Source organism: Chaetodon trifascialis, chromosome 15 (genome assembly GCF_039877785.1).
Source record: "Chaetodon trifascialis isolate fChaTrf1 chromosome 15, fChaTrf1.hap1, whole genome shotgun sequence".
Taxonomy (NCBI): domain Eukaryota; kingdom Metazoa; phylum Chordata; class Actinopteri; order Chaetodontiformes; family Chaetodontidae; genus Chaetodon; species Chaetodon trifascialis.
The window spans coordinates 10,662,731-10,685,499 of record NC_092070.1 but is presented as its reverse complement, the minus strand read 5'-3'; the positions used below and the strand labels follow the sequence as shown (position 1 = coordinate 10,685,499).

At 41.4% G+C, this 22,769-nt stretch overlaps 1 protein-coding gene and 1 pseudogene across 1 annotated transcript; both read right to left on the bottom strand.

Moving 5' to 3' along the window:
* Window positions 1-465: 465 nt before the first annotated feature.
* On the bottom strand, window positions 466-8,968 carry LOC139343909 (NACHT, LRR and PYD domains-containing protein 3-like; annotated as a pseudogene).
* Window positions 8,969-13,743: 4,775 nt separating this feature from the next.
* atf7ip2 (activating transcription factor 7 interacting protein 2) lies at window positions 13,744-22,045 on the bottom strand. The gene is made up of 13 exons (XM_070982125.1): window positions 21,831-22,045; window positions 20,305-20,663; window positions 18,359-18,431; window positions 18,022-18,153; window positions 16,979-17,041; window positions 16,840-16,877; window positions 16,707-16,741; window positions 16,564-16,616; window positions 16,332-16,377; window positions 16,050-16,114; window positions 15,440-15,868; window positions 15,161-15,348; window positions 13,744-14,540 (listed from the first exon to the last, which is right to left on the bottom strand). The coding sequence occupies exons 2-13, from the start codon at window positions 20,520-20,522 to the stop codon at window positions 14,330-14,332; spliced, it is 1,551 nt and encodes a 516-aa protein (XP_070838226.1). The 5' UTR covers window positions 20,523-20,663; window positions 21,831-22,045; the 3' UTR covers window positions 13,744-14,329.
* Between the last annotated feature and the right edge of the window lie 724 nt (window positions 22,046-22,769).

The window sequence follows — 22,769 nt, the reverse complement described above, 5'->3', positions numbered from 1 at the left end:
AATTACAGCAAATATTATTAGCAGGGGTGTCAAGAGCTGCAGACTAGCGCATTACTGTACCACAGCTGCATGCACAAGAAGTCTGATTTCTTTTTTTGGTTTTTAGCTGATCTGCCAAAATGAGAAAATCACATTCAAGTAGGAACCTTACAGATGAACTTATTCTGGTATGTCTGCCAAAAAAATGTAGAATTAAGTAGATAAGAAAGCCGTGACCTGTGAGGAGGAAGCAGACAACCCTGCATCTGCTTCAACATCAAGATCATTCATTCAAAGTGCAGGGGAACCAGAGTGTTTAAACAAATGAAAATCCAGTTATGAGTTTGTGCATGTTTTGGAATAATGCACTCAAGCTGGCATGTAGAAACGGAATACTTTTAACTACGCAATCCTTTTTTTTCCCCATACAGCCAGCATTGATTGGTTCTTTTGGCTGTACATATTGCATTTGCACAAAGATGTTGTTCACTTTATTTTACAGATGTTAACTGATCCATCATACACATCGAAACCAGGATGGAGTGGTTCAGTAAAAGTTGTACGGACAGTGTACAGGTGGGTCAGTGTGTCAGGAAAGACCTCAAAAAATGACAAAATACCCTCTGGCCAGTCCAGATACACTCCTATCGTACTCATACTTGTATTGCACATGAAGTCTAGACAGGAATTGTTATGATAAAATTTCCCCTCGTGACACCAGCACCAAGATTTTTCATTTCTCCCGAAAGAAAATTCACTTGAATTGTTTCCCATCCTGTCTATTCTTTTATATGCCACTCCAACATCAGAAAAAACACACTCAACCTCCCAGTAATGTCGACCGGTCAGACCCTCTTTGCACAGTACTTGACGGCAGTCAAATCTCTCTGGATTATCAGGATATGACTGCTTCTCTCGAACATTTATGACCTTTTTGTTGTCTTCTGTCAAAACTATTTCCACACCTGCTGTGTGCGGGTCCAGTGTCAGATCACAGGCATCTGCAATCAAGACAGAGGAAACAATGAATTAGTGGAGTACTGCGTGAGGGCGGTGTAAGCTCGGACAGCTTGCTCAGCATCTGATTAGCTCTGCACAGTCAGTCACTTCAGTGGACGCTGAGTCACGCGAAAAGGAAAGAACTGCGTGTCACTTTTAATAAAGAGCATTGTCCCATGGCCGCTGAAGGTGCTCATTCCTAATTGGCTGACAGATTTCAGGTGTCACATCCTGCATTAGCGGATAATAACTTGTGCTGAAACAGACTTGATCATGAGTTAAACTGACTATTAACAAACTTTGTCTCATAAAAACAGCCCACCTTTTCCCCGGTGGTACGTGACGATGGCCTGAGCTTGATAGTCCTGATATAGATGCTGAAAGCAAAGTGGTATCACCACCATGTTTCTACAGCAGCCCAGAACAGACAAACCAAACACTGGCTCCACAGAGCACCTTTCATGCTTTTTGCAACCAGTTCTCCTACACATGAGGGATATTCAAGTGGCTGCAATCTGCAACTTCACTGTTACCAAATAACACTAAAAACCCAACCCTCCCACCTTCTATATGTATTAACACACACCCTCATCACGGACTATGAGCAAAGGGGGCGCCGGCACCTGGGCCCCCCGACCCTGACAGACCGGCGAATCCCCACACCAAGGTAGGGAGCCCCCCCACCAGCCAGGCCGAAGGGGCCCGAGGACAGCACCCCCAGCAGCAGACCAGGCACAACTTTCAGTGTGAAGAACCCCCCCTGAGGAAACTCCTACACAGTGGTCCATTATGTTAAAGAACATCTTTAGGGCAGAAAATGACTTGAGAAAAGAATCAGAAACTTGAGAGATCGAGGGGAGCTCAGTGTTTTAGTTCAGCAAGGTTGAGTCTAACTGAGGACTTTTATGGTGGAAGGTGGACTATTTTAAGAGCAGACACACTGCGTACTCCAACATGCATGCATGCAATATTCTTACACTGTCTCAGCAGCTTCAGGTCAAACCAGCATTCTTCATTTTGGTCCACGCTGATGGGAAATAGAGGGATTGCAGATAAAACATTAAAAAAAATACTGTCACATATGCACAAATAGAGTGAATCTTGCTAATTAATCTTGGACCAATGATAGAAGTGTGTTTGTTAGACAGCCTACTTGAGTTTCTCCAGACTGCAGTGAGAATCCGTCTGAATGTCAGTCAGCATTTTGACTCCGTGATCGGCCAGGTGATTAAAGCTCAGGTCCAGCTCCCTGATGCTGCAGTGGTCAGACCTCAAAGCTGAGGCCAAGGCAGCGCATCCATCTGCTGTCACTTTACAGAATGACAGCCTATAGAAATCAAACAACTGACATTTTAGACATGTGCTGCATTCTCTTATCAGCAGCAAATTTCACTTGTTGGCTTGACACAAGCCCCATTTGATTAGTTATTTATCGGACTCTCCCTTTGTGAAGCAGAGGCAAAGCACTCTTACCCTTACAGGATAAAGTTTGCATCAATACATCTTTTCATTGCTACCAGAAAATCCCTAGAGGAGACTCATCCTGCTAATGTAACAGGACTTCTTATCTATTTCAATTTATTTCCTATTTCATGTGTTTACCTGCATCATGAGCACTGTTGGAGGAAAGAGAACTAAGCAAAGGGCCAGACACTGCGTCACTGTAACTGTTGTGCATATGACAGTAAAGAACTTGAACTTGAGCCGACAAAGCTATTTATTACACTGACCTGAGTGTTTCCAACGCACAGTGTGGGCTCTGCAGGGCACTGCAGAGCGCCATCACTCCTGAGTCCTGCAGATCATTGTAGCTCAGGTCCAGCTCTTTCAGGCAGGAAGGTCTGGAGCTGAGTGCAGAGGCCAGCGTCTTACAGCCTTTTTCAGTGAGTCTGTTGTGACTGAGGCTGAGTGACAAATGCAGGAATTTAATTATTTTTTCTGATTAATTGCTATGAGTTGATGTTTGTTATAGTAAGAATTGACTGAGCTGATGAAATTGCCCTTGTTAGACATTATTTCGCCTGTTAGTGCACTTCCGAACACGTATTTTGGTTCCCTCTTTCTTCCATTTTGAATGATATTGCAGCTGTAACTGAGACCTGTTAGAGATTTAAATCAATGCAGTGCAATGTGATGCAGTCCTTTACCTCAGCACAGCCAGATGACAGCTTGTGCTCATCAGGCCAGTACAGAGGATCTCCATTTCTGAGTCTTTGAAACTGGTGTAACTCAGTTCCAGCTCTCGCAAAGAACATGGGTTGGATGTGAGTGCGGCCACCAACTCCTTGCAGATTTCAGCAATGCAAGGATTTCGGTTCAGTCTTTTGGGAAAGAGATGATAAAAATGCATCAGATTAGAGATATGTAAATCAGTAATACTGTTCAGTTCTACCAAACTGACAAAAAAGAAGCTCACGGCAGCTAGAGCCAGCATAAAAGTACAGAGTGGAGTGTTTAGCAATCTTACATTGCAGAGTAATTTGATTCCGTGTTAATACAGTAAATGTTGCTTACAGTAAAAGAGCTTTAACACCAATGGTATATCTATCAAGACGTATTTATTCCAAACAACTGGACTGACTTGGGGGATAACACGTCTGAGCTTTACCTGAGCTTCTCCAGGCTGCCGAGTCCGTTGGAAAGTACAGAGCATAGCGAACGTCCCAGTATGCTGCCGCTCAGCTCCAGCTCTCTTAAATTTGAAGTGACTGCTTTGATAGCTGATGCCAACTTTTTACATTGTTCATGTGAGAAGCCCTTACCTGAGAGACTACAAACCCAGAGACAAAAACAGGTGAAAATCATCATGTAAAAGTGTGAACAACAGTTTAGATATTTCAATCTGGACAAAAATGGTGAACAGACCATACAGTATATTGTGGGACTCATCCTGAGGTGGTTGGCTGAGTGCACGTTATGCATTTTTTGGTTTAGGATGAAAGGCTAAGCCCATTTGAAAGACGACAGATAGTGCTGTCAAAAATCGCGTTATTAACGCATTAACGAAAATCAATTTTAACGGCGTCATTTTTTTTATCACGAGATTAACGCTCTTTGTGACCTAGTGAACCTGTAGTTATTTACAAACTGTGGCCAATGCTAGTAATGTTAGAAAAACTACAGGGTCCGATTGTAAACCCGAAACAAAACAATAGGCACGCCCCATGCACGTGTTTGGTCTTGCCTGTTCGCTAGCTGTAAAAAAGTGGGCTACCTACCTTTTTTAAGAAAGATCGAGAAAGTATCATCCACTTATTTTATAAATGTCCATTTTGTATCACTTTCTGGAATGACTTGAAAAACTTTCTTTCTATCAAAACCACAATTTGATATCACTTTGATGAAAAAAACTATTATATTTGGGTCTTTTTCTCAAAACAATAATATAATCAATCTTTTCATACTACTGGGTAAATTTCATATATATAAAGTAAGAATGTCCAAAGCAACACCCTCATTTCCTCTTTTTCTAATTGAACTAAAAATGTATTTTGAGTCTCTAAAGCTTGTTGAATCTAACCAAAAATGCTTACCAGCTCTACAATTCTATTCAAATTACATGACTATCAATTAATACTTACCTACCCCCCCTCCCCAATACTATATATTTTTTTTACTTATTTATTTAATTTTCTGTTTTTTAATTTATTTTAATTAATGTAATTTTCCAATGCTTCCACTGAAAATGTCTTGTCAAAAGCAATTAAAGCATTTTACACACACACACACACACACACACACACACACACACACACACACACACACACACACACACACACACACACACACACACACCGGTGTGTGCCAAACAGTCAAAAAAAAAAAAGTAAGTAGGCTACCGGTTTGTGTGGATGTCAAGCGAAATGTCGAAATGGATGCGAACAAGATTCTAAATGGAAAGTTTAGTTTCAAAAAGTTGCCAGATAGGTCGACTGACAAAACCAAAGTTATCTGTGCGTATTGTTGGTGTGAACTGAATTATCACAGTAGCACATCCAGTCTGAAATAACACTTGATGGTCAAACACACGGCGAATGTGAATTCTCCGCAGCCTCCCTGTCAAAACCAGGCGACAATGGATGGCTTTCAACAGAGGCATATGGATGCTATTATGTTGAAAGGAAACCTAAGAAAGGAAAGTTTAAGCCATGGTTTAACTGAGTCCTAGTTTACAATGATGTGCACTTTGTAACTTTATCTTGTATCACCCTGTTTTGATCTCTTAGAAAGGGTTGTTGGAGTTTTTTATAAATATAAGTATTTATTTTTTGTCATCTGTTTATTGACAGTGTTAAATTTTGTGAGATTTCTGCTTCAAATGTGAATGACTGCTCAAAGTGAGAATGTTAGTGTGAAATATAACACTACACGTTGTTGTTTTCAATTAAAAAAACATTTGCACAAAGCAAGTCTGTCCACTTTTCCATGTTGATAACAGTAAATGATAATTCAAGGGACATTTAGAATAGATAAAAATGCGCGAGTTAACTATGACATTCATGAGATTAATCGCGATTAAATATTTTAATCGATTGACAGCACTAACTACAGAACATGAAATATGCTAAAATAATTATCTTTTTATGTATTTTTATTTGTTATTTATATGTATGTTTTATTATTTTTCCACAAATGCATAACTAGGACGCATTACAGAAAATCAGAAAATATGAACAGCAACACAGTGAGATTAAAAAATATATATAGATAAACAGTTTCACCAACCTCAGAGCTTCTAGTTTACACTGACAGTTTATCAGTCCATCGATCAAGATCTTTGTACCTTTGTCATCAAAGGAACTATTTGTCAGATGCAGTTCAGTTAGCACAGAGTTTGGCATTCGAAGGGCTGATGAGATCGTTTCACAAAGCCAAACATTGAGATCCACCCCTGAGATCCTGCAGAAATGATGATGATAATAATAACAATAATAAATTGTGCTTTGTACTTCTGTGTGCTCTATTAAAGGACCTTGAGTTATCATACCTTTCACTTGCATGGTACATATTGCTTTTTGGGGTTTTTTTTAACAATAAAGAAAGCGACATTGAAGTGACTGCATGCAATGCAACTACACCACAGTGGAAGTAACCAACTCACCTTGCTCTTCTGCTGTTCCTCACTGCTGGGACAAGTCTGAAAACATCATTTGCTGATGGTCTGTATTTTTTCAGGTCGAATTCATCGAGTGGCACGTTTGACATTAGAATTGAGTCAGCCAGAGCTGAGCACTGAACAGGGGAGAGCTGTGTTTCTGGGTTGTGATTTGGTTTCAGGTACTGCTGCACTGTATCGTGTAGGGAACTGTCTTTCAGCTCGATCAGGCAGTGAACAAGGTTCAGGCATCTTGCAGGTGAGCAGTCCAATAAATCTATTTCTCTCAGGACAGTGTTCCTCTGTCTGCTGAATCAGGCCTTGGAGCAGTTCTTGTGTTGATTTTAGAGACAGGCCAATAAGGAACCTGAGGAGCATGTCCAGTTCTCCTGTCTTTCTCAGAGTTGAATTAGCTATTGATATTTCCATCAGCTCATTCAAAGGTAAATCAACTGGATCTGCATCCAAGATAGACTTGAGTTCTTCCTCAGACCCTATGAGCAGGAAATCCTTGAGGCTTGGAGAGTCTATTTTTTTACTTGCAAAGCTGTGGTACACAAAGAGAGCAGCAAAGTACTCCTGAACTGTCAGATGCACAAAGCAGTAGAGTTTCCTTGTGTTGAACACATTCTCCTCTCTCAATATCTCTGTGCACAACCCACAGTGAACTCCAGCTCTGCGTATATCAATGCCGTACTTTTTCAGATCGTTGCCAGTAAATATGATTTTGCCCTCTTTCAAATGCTCAAATGCCATCCTGCCTAGTTTCAAAAAGAATTCTTCATTTGACCTGAAGATCTCCTCTGTATTCGACTCGTTCTGGCTGTGATACTTTTCAGTTGCTACCTGCATTTGAATGCAAAGGAAGTGTGCGTACATCTCAGTAAGAGTTGTGGGTATCTTTATGTATTCATCGTGACTGTTGCCCCTTTGTAGCAGCAAATACACAAGAACTTTTGCTGCAATCCAACAGAAGATAGGTATGTGGCACATGATGTATAAGCTTCGGGACATCGTGATGATGTTAATAACTCTTTCAGCAACAGTCTTGTCCTCAACCCTCTTCCTGAAGTACTGTATTTTCTGTGGATCATTGAATCCTCTAACCTCAGTCCACTGGTACACATACTGGCGAGGGATGCGCTGGACTGCTCCTGGTCTCGAAGTTATCCAGACAAAAGCGGAGGGAAGAAGATGTTCCCGGATGAGGTTGGTCACCAGAATGTCCACTGACGATTCCTTTGTGGCCTCGGTCAATCTTTCGGTCTTTGTGAAATCCAGTTTAAGCTGGCTTTCATCAAGCCCGTCAAAAATGAACAAAACTTTGTGATTAGCAAATATTCTTGCAACTGCTATGTTTTTAAGTTCTGGATGGAAGTCTTTCACAAGCGTCTCAAGGCTAAACTTATCTACGATCAGATTCAGCTCCCTAAATGGTAGCACAAAGATGAAGTCAAAGTCCTGGTTGGTTTTTCCGTCTGCCCAGTCCAGGATGAACTTCTTCACAGAGACCGTTTTTCCGATGCCAGCAATCCCCTTTGTCATGACAGTTCTGATAGCTCTAGCTTCTCCTCTGTCTTGCCCAGATGAGCCGTTATCTCCTAGTGTGCTTTTAAAGATGTCATTGCAGTTGATTTTAGAGCCCTCGGCTGTTTGACTCCTGGCCTTATCTCCAATCTCCCAGATCTCGTGTTCTTCATTGACGTGCTGACTCTCTCCCTGTATAATGTGAAGCTCCATGTAAATTTTGTCCAGTGATTTTACATGCTCATGATCTTTTTCAGTGCCTTCGAACTCATACCTACACTTGTCTCTCAGATAGGCTTTGTGCTTTTTGATGGCTTCTTTGATGACATCTTCTGTTGTAATAAAAAAAAGGTAAAAAAAAAAAAAAAAAATAGTCAAAGCCGTTTCTTGAGTGCCACAGCAACATTTTGAACTGTGTAGTGCACTGGATCATGTTAATGCATACAAATTGCAAACACGTTTTATTACCAAGCTATGCTATTAAATAGAGTGGAAATGCCCAAGTTAGTGTTTTAAGGGTGAATAGTATCTGAAACATTTGCTTCATTACTACACTGACCATTAAAAGTATTATCAGCATGTTTTAGACAAAGACCTCAACAGGGGTCAACTCCTCAAAAAGACCTCACTTACTTTTACATATGTCTGGATGAATTTCCTGGAGGATTGTGTAGAAGGCAGACTTGGCCTTCACAGATGTGAGGGCTCTGTAGAGCTCCCTCATCTGCTCCTGGCTGGTCCTGGCAGCCTTGATGTTGGCGTACATCTCGTTATGGATTATCCTCAACTGGAACATCTCATCCGCTATACTGATCACTGAAGTGATGCTCTGAATGAGCTTCGCCTTGTTGTTGTCCACCCACTCAGCTTCTTTTAAAAAGATAACAAACACATGATGGCGTGAGGCAGAAGGAACGGCCTTTAATCGACATACTTTTCTTAAGTTTGGCATGTTGTGCGTGCGTTTGCTCCTCAAATTGTTAACTCACTCTTCTCCTCTGTGATGGCTGCAGCAGCATTGTGTGCTTCAGAGAGGCAAGGACTGATGAATGAGAAAAACAGCTATGATTTACAGATTTAACAGTATGGTCACACTGTTTTAGTGTCAATGCAGAAATGCACAACCGCAGTGTCACTGCATCCCAGTTTTACAGAGGCAGTAGCTTCTTCTTGTCTCCTTGAAGTCCCCTCCTCTGTTTTGTCCTTCACGGTTCCCCCTTCTTCCTGCAAAGGTGGACTTCCTTGAAGGGGAGGAGACTTCTCTCCACTTCCCACTGTGGTGGAAACCTCATCTGTCTTTTGGACAGGTTTGTAATATTCCTCTTCTTTTAATTTATCCCTCCTGAGTGTCGAGCATTGGCTCCCCATGGTGTTATTTCCTCAGTGTTAGCTCTGCATATCCGTCGTTTGGAAAGTATTTAAATGCAAACATGCCCCACAACAAATATCCTGTCCTTAGACCAGCCAAACTTTCTTTTTTGACCCTGCATCTATCTCGCATTTTACATCAATTTCATTATTCAAATATTGAAGACATGCTGGGTCATTAATGTGATGGAGTAGTTTTGTTACAGTTATATGTTTAAACATCTACTTTCACTCACACACACACACACACACACACACACACACACACACACACACACACACACACACACACACACACACACACACACACACTCACACACACACACACACACACACACACACACACACACACACACACACACACACACACACCAAAAACAAACACAAACACAAACAGGCACGGATGAATTCAAATGTCTTCTTTTACCTTCAGGTGGTAAGCTGCAGCAGGAAAGGCAGTGTTGCATTATTATATGCTTGCGGGTGCATCAACATGTGAACAATATGGAGAAACACTTATGATACACCGGAAGAGAGCATTTGATGGGCGGACCCGGCTGAGTGTGTGTGTGTGTGTGTAGCGGATGGTGAAGAAAAAAAGAGAGAGAAAACACAGCAATTCCCCATCGCTTCATAGAAATATTTTGTACGTTTTTTTCTATTGAGTCATACAAAGTCTGTCTTTATCAGAATGGAACACTGCACAGTGTGAAGACGCTAACCCCACTTTCGTCAGAGGAAAACCAGACTTCCTGCTATTTGTAGTGCAGCCTCCAAGTCCATTCAGCCTGTGTATCTGTTTTTCTATGTGAAAACTTATTCCAGGTTATCCCATTGTCTGCCATGCACACTCATCGCACATTAAAGCCACACAGTTGGCAGTTCTGCTTTGTTAATAATTAGCCAGACACAGTGAACTGCGTTTTGGGGTAGGTTTTTTTGTGGTTCAGATGAGTCTTACCTAAACAGAGTGTGGTGTAGGGTCTTCCTCAGTACTTTATGTGGTAGCTAATGATGGCAATGCCACATTAACAAAAATAGAAACATTCCTTTAACCTGTAAAACATATGTAATTATCTACACACTTACTACTTAACTGGGTTTATGACATTTCAATGAAAAACACCCTGTGAATTACGTTTACCTGACACAGGATTCAGAATTAACGTATTATTTTACAAGGCTTGAATGGCAGATGATACAAACATCATGCCTTCTGGCTTCAGGTTGAGGATCTTGGCACATCTGCAGTATAATTTTAACACTACTGTTGCTTTATGTGCACTTTTGCTTTCATTCCACTGAACAGAATTTTAATGGAGGCAGAAGGAAATATCATGTCATCATCGGATCATGAATTTACAACTGCCTATAAAAAATATTTCGCCCCCTTTGGACTTTTTCATGCATGATGGTTTTACAACATTAAACTACAGTGGATATCAAATAAGTCCAATAAAGTATCACCAGCACAGCCAACTGTTTTAGAAGTTTCAAAATGGTCGTTGTAAATCGATTAATCATTTGTAGAGGTCATGTGAAACTACTCCACATAGAACCATTTCAAGTCAGGTATCATTTATTGTGTGCACTATTTATATCAGGGTGCCTCGCCCTTTATAAATGATGTAGAAATGGATCACTGAATCACTTGAAAGTCATTTCCAAAAACAATTTGCAGCCACTAGAGTGTAAACAATTCACCATGTACAGGAGTGTGGCATACCATTTTCAGTCTACCCTGACCTCCTACGATTGATCTGTGTAAATAATCGACTCATCTACAGAGATTTTTTGTGCCTTGTGATCTAAAATGCAGACTGTTCACATCATGTGGTGAAGAAAGTGACAACTTATTTAAAACCTAATGCTCATATTAGCTGCTCCAACAAAACATTTTTTCTCTGCCTAACACAATTCAGCCATAAACATACAAAATGTCTTGGTTGGTGGTTGAACGTACAACGTGAGGTCCACTACAATGGACTTTGCAAAGCGCAAGAAATCATTTCACCAGTACCACCATTCAGTCACTGCCAGTCCGAACAATAAGGCTGCAATTGGACCAACAGTAGCCCTGTAGTCATCAGTCAATTTGAATGGAGCCAGTACAGCAGCACAACTGTTAGCAGCAATCCACACAATGCTAATTGTCCACAGTCACAAAATCATGTCAGAGTATCACTAACCACTGTCGAGTGTTTTGGAGTCCAAGAAGCCTTCAAGTTCAGGGATCTGATTCAACTGATCCTCTCCTTAGTCTCTTTACACTTTCCTCAGGCCCGAAATGTTGCGTCTGAGCACCTGTCTGTCATCAACAAATGCTGCCTCTGATCCTTCTGTGAAGCAATCAGAGACTTTGAATCATTATACAGCAGAAATTGGAGGTCATTCATTTTCATAAACAATGGTTGGTGTATAAATTAAAACCATACCATAAACTTCAAGAGTTTAAAAGAGCAAACCTATACATGGGAACCGCAAAGGCTCACAAAAACTTCATGAATGAGGTAATATTGCACACACATCATCCATTTTACAGGAGGGAAGGGAGTGAAGAAGCAGGTCACCATTCTGCCAACACTTCACTTTAAACTTTAAGGAACGCATTTGCTCCCTAATCACTCTCTCCGCTCCACCTCTGCTTTCTCTGTCGGGCTGCTCTGCACCGTCTCCTTCCCCCCTTTTCCTCGCCCTCTTTTCATAAGCTCTCTCTCCTCTGCTGTCAGCTCTAATTAGGCCACTGTGTGTGCAAGTACTGTATGTGTGTGTCAGTGTCAATTTGGGTGTGTGTTTTTAAGTGGTCTTGGGAGGCCCATCACTCTGCTCTGCTTCCCCACTGGGTCCTACTGGTCGAGGGGAGACACACACACACACACACAGACTATTGCTGATGCTGAGAGCAGGCATTCAGTGTGGGTCTAATGACTCACTTTATAGCTGCACTCCCACTCCTTCATACACAGCATAATATCAAACCATGCCTGACCAACAGCATGAAAGCAGACCTTCTTTGTAACCTGAATGGCTACAAATCTTGCCATCTATACATGCATTATAATCTGTACTGCACAAGTACTGCAAAAGGTAATGCAGGCAAGACAAATGTCACTTCTGGGTAAGTTCAGGAGAAGCTAAGCATTGACTGAACTTCCAATTCAACACAAGTAAATTCAGTCAACTATAAAGTTTTGCATCATATCTGCAAAAGAGGGACAACAAAAAAGTGAGTCTTTCAAACCAAGATAAAGGTGTGCTTAGTCATCCCAGTAGTGCTTTAAAGTTTGGGTTTTGTTTGGTGATTACATTGGTTATTGTGTATCGTCTTACTGCTGAGTTTTCTCCACAGTTATGCGGGTCAGTTCAAGTCAGGGAGCCTGTACCACCGAGGGTGATCAGTGGGTTAGCCAGCTATCTTTGGACTTAACTCAGGACTTATCACAGAGCTGCCTCACTTTTTTTACGGGGGTATGACACCATGGTAACCTATGCTGCAGGGCCGAGATGCTCCAGAGCAGGTTAGCTTCAGAGGATCAGATCAAAACCTGCCATGAGAACAACCAGCGACCGACTGATGAGTGGAATTTTAATATACTAATACTAACCCAATACTAAGGACTTACATAATAATAATAATAATAATAATAATAATAATAATAATAATCAAGCTGGGAGGCTCATCATCTGTGGAATGTTCTTCACTGGATCTTCTAGTCTGGATATCACTTGAACAAAAGTCCTGTACTACATTTGAGACTTTCCTGTACTCCTTTTCTGTTTTTACTACATCCGCTTATCCAGTTCAGGGTCACGGCAGGTCTCAGACCATTTCAGATCAATTTCTGCCAATAGCACAGGTGACTCAGCACACGGTCAGCTCAGATGTTCAACGGATGCGCTCCAAAACTGTGGAGGACCAAACCTGACTTCCAAGAAATGATTTTAAAAGGATAGAGAAATAAATAACACACACAACATTAAAAATAGATATAGCATGCAGAAATAATGTGAAACAAAATCTATGTGAAATAACTTCTTAATCTCACGCCTTGTGAAACTGGCAGATATTTTGCTAAATGCCATTATGTGTGAGTGGTTAACTGTTTTGTGTGTGATTTGTGTGAACTGCCCCTTTAAGGTCCAGCCAGGTCTGCAGTCAGGTTCACGAGTCTGCCCAGTTTTGACTGAGTTTGCCAAGCCTCTGATGTGACTGGTGGGGATTGTGTCCTGTCTTCTTTGCTTACACATACTGAACGTAAGTCTTCCAGGCAGAGACAGAGAGACAGAGAGAGACCTGACTGCTGCCAGCTGGCGAGAAGGCAGATCACTATCAAACAGGAAAAGGAAACATATGGAGCACAACAGGAGCCTCTGTTGGGGAAGCTGCTTCACAACGGAAGATGTTGAACTACAGCAAAGCGACCCTTGGGAGAAGTCTAGTTTGGTCAGCTAAAGCCACTTAGCAAAAGTAGTTCAAGCTACTTTAAATTATTAAACTGATAATGTCATGAACTGCTTTAAGTCAATGTCACTTCCTTATCTAAACTTGCTGAATTTGCTAGCGAAGTCAAAATGAATACACTCACCTTTACATGTGTTCTTGGATTTGTGTTTGATGTCTTCAGGCTGAGATTCGGGAGGTTTGACCATGATTCTGCTGTCATTGTGTGAGCACTGAGCAACAGTCGCCCTTTAGCACACGCAGGTCAGATAGCGTACCGCTTGTATTTGAGTACTCAAAGAGCGAATTCTTCCTGAAAGGTGAGGCATCCCCAATGTGTTTACTACTGTGAACTTTATTAACACTTAAAAAAACTTCAACATTAGGTTTACATTAATAACATGTTTGTTAAGTCACTCCTCTCCCCTAAAGTGAAATGATGACAAACAACACTTTTAGTGGTCGAACATTGAAGGTGTGCAAACACCCAGAGGGATTAAATTGCAGCCTTCTTTTACAGCTCCAGAGCTGTCACACTCAATACTGGACCAATTTCAAAAAAACTGTTGTGCCCATCAGGCACTTAGACACACAGACGTAAGAAAATAGGGCCCATAAACAAAGATAACATGTGACTTGAACTTCTTCCTGAAAACTCTGTACACAACGTCACTGTTCAACTGGAACCGTCATCATGGCTGGAGGGCACCACGAGGGGCACATCTGGGTGCCATTCCATTCCCTTTTATTTCACGAAAGTGTGTCTCTTTAACATTGCTCCCAAAAACAACCAAAAAAAATCTGCTTCCTCCTGACATTCACCAGGTTATTGACCTTAAGAGACTTGAAAATACTGGTTTGCAATCCAGTGAGAAAATCCGACTGGACAGTAGCTGCTCGTGTCATCCCTTGAACCCAGACTAGTCAGGTATGACGGCGGTTACGACTTTACTGTAGGGTCCGTACCGGCCAAACTTGTCTTTGCCCACCACAGCGACACACACCTTGTGGCCAGGCTTGTACTTGCTGACCGTCACACATATGGGAAGAGGGATGGCCTTCACATCACCGAGGGTATACCAATTTGGGAAGACGCCGCTGCCCCTGACCTTTTCCATGGTCATGTAGACACTGCAGCAGGGAGAGAGAGGGAGAAAGGGAACGTGTTAAACAGGAGAGCTGCAGAGAAGACCACTGACTGAGCTCTGCTTCCATCTGGTGGCCGTGTGTTGACAAGAGCAGTTTAATGGAATAACTGTGTGAAAAGACATCGCTCCTGAGATCAAGCATGTTGAGAGTGGCGATGATGTCAACGCATAGCTCAAATTCAGACGTGCCACATGCTGTCTCCATGTCTCAGCTGGCGACAGCATTTGGACTTTGGATAATACCAGCATCTAAAATCATGGAACTCTACTAGAGTTTAAACATTAGTCAGTTAATCAATAAGTCGGTGGAAGAAAAATGACCAACCAACCATTTCAGTCATTTTTCACGCAAAAATTGTGAAACAGTGCCAAATGGCCGGACTTTTCTTTGCTGTATGCAATACTAAACTGAATACTTCCGGGTTTGTAGTTTGAGAGGATCAACGCTGATGGTGCATTTGCTGCATACTGAACTTTTAAATCCAGTTAATGGGACAAAAAGAGAGTAGGCAGTTTTGAAACGACTTTGAGGGAAGCAGCCCCTTAAATGGTAAAAGTGTGCGGCGCAGCTGAAACCTGCCTGCTCAACACACCGCTTCTCACCTGTAACTGTCCATAGGGGGCGCTGCAGGGTCTTTCTCAGCTACATTCCAGAGCACAGAGAGGCTGGCGGGTTTCCTGATGAGAGCCAGATGCACTTTCAGTCTCTGAGGGATGTTGTAGGAGGCCGCTTCCGAGTTGAGGACGGAGGGGAAGGCGGTGGGCGGAAGAGGAGGATATAAGAGCTTGTCCTTGGGATTAGAGAAGAGGGAGGCAGTGGAGGTGATTGTGAGTAGAAAATAGTCATGTGATTACTATTGTGGGTTAGCGTGAGTGTGTTACCTCATCTGAGTCTTCGTGCTTGGTACCGTTATGGCCAGGAGAGAGACGCACTGCTGTCACCTTCTTGGTCTTTGGCTCCTCCAACTGCATGGACTCCTCAGTATGTTCTTCTTTTTTCAGTGCGTGTATTGCTTCCTCTGAGTGTGTGTGCTCGGGACTGTTTCTGTGGCCAGGAGAGAGACATTCTGCTTTCACCCTCTCAGTGTTCGGCTCCTCCAACTGCATGGACTCCTCTGTATGTTTTTCTTTTTTCAGTGTGTGTATTGCTTCCTCTGAGTGTGTGCGCTCAGGACTGTTTCTGTAGCCAGGAGAGAGTGATTCTGCTTTCACCCTCTCAGCGTTTGGCTCCTCAAACTGCACGGACTCCTTGGCGTTGTTTTCTTTCTCCTGCAGTTCTTCCCGCTCTTTCTTTATGACCCTGACAAGTCCCTGAAGGCAACACACAAAATAAACAGAAACAATGAGAATAAACTCAGAAAGGTGGGTGATGTAGGATTTCATGGAAAATAAGTGATTTTTTTTCACTTGTTTGAGTGTCTTGTCATGAGTTAAACACAACATATGCACGGTATGTTCTGAAAATGATATATCAAATAAGGAAGCTTCCTACCTTCCACTCAGGAGAGTGAGGAAGAGGCAGCTCCTCACTTAAATCGACTATGGCAGCTGTCAAAGCTTAGCACAGATTACGTACGATGACAAGTAAGAGAGGAAGGGACAGGGAACAGAAGAGAAAAAGGATATTATGTATTGACTTATATTATTTAATTATAACAGCTTATCATGTCAGTTTCTTTCACTGCACGGTGAAGTAATGTCGCAAGAAGCTGCATTAGATCGACATTTAACAAGAGCTATTCAAATATCTGCCTGTACATAAAAACCATCTTACCTTTATTATCTGCACTCAACTTCTTTAGTGCCTTTTTAGTGGATTCCTGGACAGAAAGGACCAATCAACTTAAACCTCAAGGACTTCTTAAGTGAAAACTGTTTTTTCTGAACAAGGGGAATTTTTTATTTGTATTCATATTCAACCCATTATTTCAAGGCCTTTCATAGAAGCTGACAATTGGATATTACTTCAAATCATGCAAACGCAGAATGACTGACTGCATATTTACCATCATTTGAAAGAGCTCTCCACTCTTGTCCATGCACTCCGTGCTCTTTTTGTCTACAGAAAGTAAAATGGCGTACAATAAATACTTAATCGACCCACAGATGCAAATACACATTAGTGCACACATGCTCCCTGTGCTCTTACTCTGTGACACGGTTTCCATGGCTTTACAGTCTGGCCTGCAGAGTCGGACAACAAATCAAATTATCTCAAAAACGGATTCAATGCAAATAAATCCAGGGTGCAAATTCACAAATTCACATTCACAATTACATACCTGATGATGTCCGTATTCGCAGGAGATGCTAGTGGGCCCTGAAAGGCAAAACTTTTGTGTTTATAAATCTGATATGAAGCTGGATGTCAGCCCATATGCAATTCATGTGCATTTGCATGTACAGTATGTGTGTTCAAACCTCTTTCTTTGTCATGTAGGCAAGTGCTGCATCTGCTCTATGGGTCAGCGTGTTGATTCGAGCCTGAGGAAGAGAGGAAGATTCTGTAAAGATTTATAAGGTTTAAGGTTTTTTTCTTTAAGACATGCTATCACAATACAGTCACGTTTGATTCTTTTGGTTTGAGGGTGAATGTTGAGACAGTAAGCATCCGAGTACAATTCAAGTGGATTTAATCTGATGGGCAGAAACTGAGGAAGAACAATGAACAATAAATGATGCTTGACAGCAGAGGAATGGATGCTTAAAAGATTTACCAGCAGCTGTCCAATTCAGAGAGGGTGCAAGGCAGGGAAAAAAAATAAAAAGGCAAGAGACTGATCTTAAAACAGCTCGACGAAATTAAGGGATAAATAAGTTAAGAAAGGAAGGGAACTAAAGGAAAGAACAAAGACAGTGTGAATGTCTAAGAGAAAATCACTTTTTATAGCAGAGAGAGAGAGAGAAAAAATTAAGTATTAAACAAAATTTGTTGTGTGTCTGGTCACCCTCCATTTCCACAACCGTGATTCCAAACTCATAACTGGTGTGTTAACTGCATGTCGTATTAATCAGAGCACACAAGGCCAATTTGCCTCTCAATTTATCACATGATCAGCTGCTGACAAGCTATGAAGCATTTAAAAGGATATTTTTTTACCGGAGTCCAGAGCAGTGCTCACTCCACACAAAACGCACCACAGCCACATTACATCACTTCCAGCAAACTTCACGGAGAACAATGAGGGCAACACAACATCAGCTCAGCTAAAACCACAAAAAACACAGAATCCGTCAGCATGTCAGCGTGCAGTTCACTACCAGCCCTGTTTGTAATCAGGCCTGAACACACTTCACTTCACCATTCTCTTCTCCACTCCACATGTGTGTAGTCAAAGCGCAAGTCCAAGCAGACTTTAAGAAGAACTGAGAACAAGGCAGCGAGCACGTTTTTCATTTTGGTACAGAACAACAGCACACACGCAGTCAGTCAGTTAAAGATGTGTACCACGACTTCCACCCACCTCCAATTTTTGGATGGAGCTGTCATAGTCCACTCCATGATCCAGATGTTGAATGGTTTCTATTAAACCCTTCAGCTTGGTTTCACTCTTTTTCACTGCCTTGCTAACTTCCCGCTCAATCAGAGTCTGCACCTGTGGACGTGGAGACACACACACACACACACACGCACACGCACACGCACACGCACACGCACACGCACACGCACACACACACACACAAATGAAAACCATATTAATTTACTCCAGATGATAGTTACGATACAGTATGTGTATTTGCACATGTAATCATGCACTAAAAAAAGCATACATTTAATAATCGCACGATACCGTCTCTTACTTCAGATTGGGAGAATTTAATCTTTTTATCATTGGTTCCAGAGGAAAATGAGCTGGAGGGCGGTCTCTTCATTCTTTATATATACACAAACAAACACACAATTACAGAGAGGCAGACAAAATCCACTTGGTTTATGGTTGACAATGTTGAAGGAAGTCTCGCCTGTTTTTACCTTAGTACGCGGACTGTAATTCTTAGACATATGTCACATTCAACAAAGCAGGAACAATGCATTGCTTTGCATGAAAACACTTAAATCTGTCATATCTGGCAACATAAAAGATTCATATGTTAAGATTAACACCCAAAGCAGCCCATCCTCTCATTTCTCTGGGGCCATCTCTAAAACAAGCCCCACAGAGCTCTGTCTATTCTTCTATGGAAGAATAGGGGATGATTGGGGTGTAACAGCACTTAATGTATAGAAGTAAAATCCCCTTAAATTCCACATTGCTAGTGTTGTAGATTACATTCTGATCATAATCATATTCAGGCCCAAAACACAAGGTGCAACACATATAAGTCCACTAGTATCACACTGGGTGTGCAATGGCTGCTACAAAATAAATGGGGACTTTTACTGCAGTAGCTGTAGCTGGCCAAAAACACTGAGCACGAAGATACAATACATAATAGATACATCCTGAAAAATCATATAAATACTAAGCATATTTTCTGCAAACAGCTTTAAAGAGAAATGGCAACATGTAGTGTGATAACGCAAGCAGCCGCTGCAGCATAACATGCAAGAGAACACAGATTCATTATCAAAGTGCCAGAGAGTGAAGTGTACAGTATGAGCATTTCAATCTTGATAAACACTCGCAAAAGCATCACAGAATAGATTGCATCATTAAGTTGCACAAGCGGCTGAGTGCCAAGAGGAGAAATAAACAGCAACAGCAGCGGCAAACAAAAAGAATGAGAAACTTCCAATGGTTCAACAATCGGAACAAATGTGCTCCGTTATCATAATGGAGTACACTTTGAATTCTTTCCACACTTCTGCTCATTGAGCACGCCTCGCCTCTTGCTATAATGTTTCATCTCTAAAACAACTGTCAAGCAAGTTATTAAGCTCCTTTCAAGACATTTGGGGAAAAATGCAGGTACAAGGTTTATAACTCACATCAGAGGCGCAAATGTGAGTCCTACAGATTCCCCTCAACACTTATCAGTTTTGTGGCTTGCACAAAGTGGAATTTATTGCAGCGGCCACGGAGGAGAGTTGACACTTTATGCATCAAGCTATCTATGGCAAAATGCATATTCATTACTTATGGCTTATGGAGGAATCCAAAGTATTCAGGGATATACTGAGACAGAGAGCTGCATACATAGCCTTTTGGCAGCAGAAGAATGCAATACAATTTCTATTTGTTGTCATTTACAATTTATCGCCTGATAACTTGTTCTTCATTGACCAGGGGAACGTGCAGACGGGCGCAATCTTCCACAACTTGAAATTTATGAAGCCGGCCACTTTTTCCCCTGCCAGCAAAGACCTTCACTGGAACAACAAAACACTTTCAGAGAGTCACAGTATCCACACACCAAAATCATTTGCTTGACTGGTCCAGCGATTAACAAAATTAGCAACAAGACATGACAGAAGCAGCTCTAAGTATGCAGGTTATATTAATGATCAAACTATAAGCCGCTGAGTCTTTGTGTCTAAAATGGAAAGAATCTGTCTTTCCTTCGATTTTCTCGACAATCATTCAACTAGTATACACTTGGCAGGTGTATTATTTGCTGAAGACCCAAGGAAGTGCAGCATAGAGGGTGATGTAATTTGGGTGAGAGGTTCTGAAGAAAGCTGCATGAAGCAATGCCAGAGGCCAAGCACTCCGCTCATTCTGAAATACAGTAGTAAATTAAACTGGCAGGCTGCAAACATTTATGAAGCTGCTTTGCAATCATGAAGCTGCTGGAGGTTTACTCACACATCCAGAAGACACAGGGCCACTTCTGCATCGGATCTCAATCCATTTTCCTCTTTTAGTGCACGCCACCTTTCAAAGGCCAATCCAATGTCCACTCGAGCTCTCCCCCTGGATCTGTGTGTAAGCTTCTGAGACAAACGTTTGCCTGTCTTGGGTTTGGTGGAGGGGTGTGCTTTCTTTTGAGCTGTGCAACCATGTCTTTGATGAGCATCTGCCATATTTCGCTGAATCTGCAGTGTACTGTCAAGACAGACGCTGGATGTAAATGTTCTGTGGCATGGGAGATGGTCAGGGGATGTTGAGGGAGGGGGCTGATGCTGTCATTAATCCACCACTGGTTACAGTTAGCAGGCAGAAACCTGTCAAAAAAACAGCAGCTACTATTAGTTTGGTTTGTCTCATACATTTTTAGATTCTTGTTTCAGCAATATAATGGCCAGACCTTTAAAATGGAAAGATACTTTTACAGAAAGGAATAAGTTATGTACAGAATGTAGTCACCACATTAAAGCTACAGTTGGTAAGATCGAGAAAAGAGCAGATTTAGCCTGAAAAAATGAACCAGCACAAGTGTCATATCACTTCCCCAATGGAGCAGTGTTTTTTCCCACAGATTACATGTCTTATGTACTGCTGTCTGGGCACAGGTTTTAGGCATAGACAGTTTTAGCAAATATAACAAAAAATTACTTTTATAAGATGATTATAAGATTTTAATGACAGCCAAATCACAGCACAGCAAACTATTAAATAAACTGCTTTGAGTTTTAACCTTTTAGACACACACGACATGTGGATCACGGAACACCTTAAAATGCAAAAAAGGCCAGAAACTGACCACAAGCTTGACTTCCAAAGACAGTTCAGAGCTAACGTGAAGTAAAGCAACAGGTCACCTCCCCCCCCCCCCCCCCCGCATCATACAAGAGGCTACTGTGATACAGGAATCAATCAAAAGGGTTTGAAGGTCAGCTGTGATATGATGGTATATTAGCTGTTTTCTATTATATGCCTCTTAGCCAGGCTTCGTCTGTGCTACAATGAAGTCCTTAACTTCTTCGAAATGTTGCCAACTGCTATGTCAACAGAAACAAGAAACACAGAATAATGTACAAATTCAGAAGAAGAGCAAGTTGTAGTGCAAATGTAAGGCTGGTGGTACACCGTCTCCTTACTTTTAGGACAATTTTGCATCATACCCCTGTAAAGAGTAAACGCTGATCTCACCCGTGTCTGCGTTAATGAGATTTGACACAATGCGTCATTTCAGTTTTTGTTAGCTGACCTTATAAGTTATTTCTGACATATATTCAAGATAATAATGAACAATTATTTTTCACAGGCTAGCTACTTAACTGCGAACTCGTTCACTCTTGGCTAGCTTGTGTTTTGATGACGGTTTGTGAAGTGCAACAATTAGGAGCGTCAGTAGCGAAATAACTTGCTTGTTTTGATAGAGCAACAAGTTAACGGCTAAGAGTGCTAGCTAACCTTTAGCTGGAGCGTTTAGCAGAATATTCCTTTACCTGGCCGAGAGATATCTAGCGTTAGACAGCTCGCTGACATGGAGCTAGATATTAGAGAGCTTCGACATTCAGAAGACTCACTTAAACTGCAACTACAGAATAGGTTTTGGCTCATAAAACCCTGCTTGTTTTGCACTGTAGACCTCTTCCGGGGTTGGTCCCAGATGTACTCATCTGCACGCGAATGTTCGTAATACTTCCTGGTCGATTCCTTCAGAATAAAAGCATAATCTCCACAAAACGTCAATTCCGTGCTAAAAATAAGAAAATGTATTAACTAGTCCTCCCGTACTTTATTTACGACATAATTTTGTCTAGGGCTGCTTAAAATTAAATAAAAATAAAATGCAAATCTTCAAAATACAGTACAACAGTTACAGGTTTTCTAATTGTTTATGCAAGGTGTTTTGTGTTTTTAATGTTATGGTCTCAGCACATTACTGGTTTCTTTCACAAGGTTAAAACAGTAATGTGATTAAAAAAACACACAAATAAAACAAGCTCAGAGATAAAGGATAATGAGAATGAATTTAGAAGGACATTTTCAGTTCAGCTTTGTGAGATTGTTTTAGTTTTCAAAATATAAGCAGCATATAAGATGGTGTCACAGTAATGTTTTCAGGCCAAGCAGGCACTAACAGTGTACAATGAGAACTGGACTTAGTGACAGATTTGGCACACACAAAGGAAATTTATTTATTGTAAAATACATTTATTGAGATCTAAATCAGATGGGTGGGGGCAACAGGAAGAATAAGCACCAAGAAAATCTTTTCTTTTTTTTTTCCCTAATCAGGTCTTCTGAGAGTAAAGAAGCAGAATTCATTCATTCGTTTCAGGACTGCTTGATGGGAGCCTGTAGGGTCTATTTTGAAGCCTACAGCGATAAAACTATCACCAACACATTGTGTAGTATTCTATTAGTCCACTGGGTGTCAA

Bases quoted from the DNA above. Each gene is read 5' to 3' on its own strand.
- atf7ip2 (XM_070982125.1), bottom strand. From the start codon at position 20,522: ATGGCAGATGCTCATCAAAGACATGGTTGCACAGCTCAAAAGAAAGCA. The intron at 18,154-18,358 runs GTAAGAGACGGT...CCACGTCCACAG, and splicing joins TTAAATTCTCCCAATCTGAA to GTGCAGACTCTGATTGAGCG. The intron at 16,115-16,331 runs GTAAGATGGTTT...ATCTGTGCTAAG, and splicing joins GTTGAGTGCAGATAATAAAG to CTTTGACAGCTGCCATAGTC.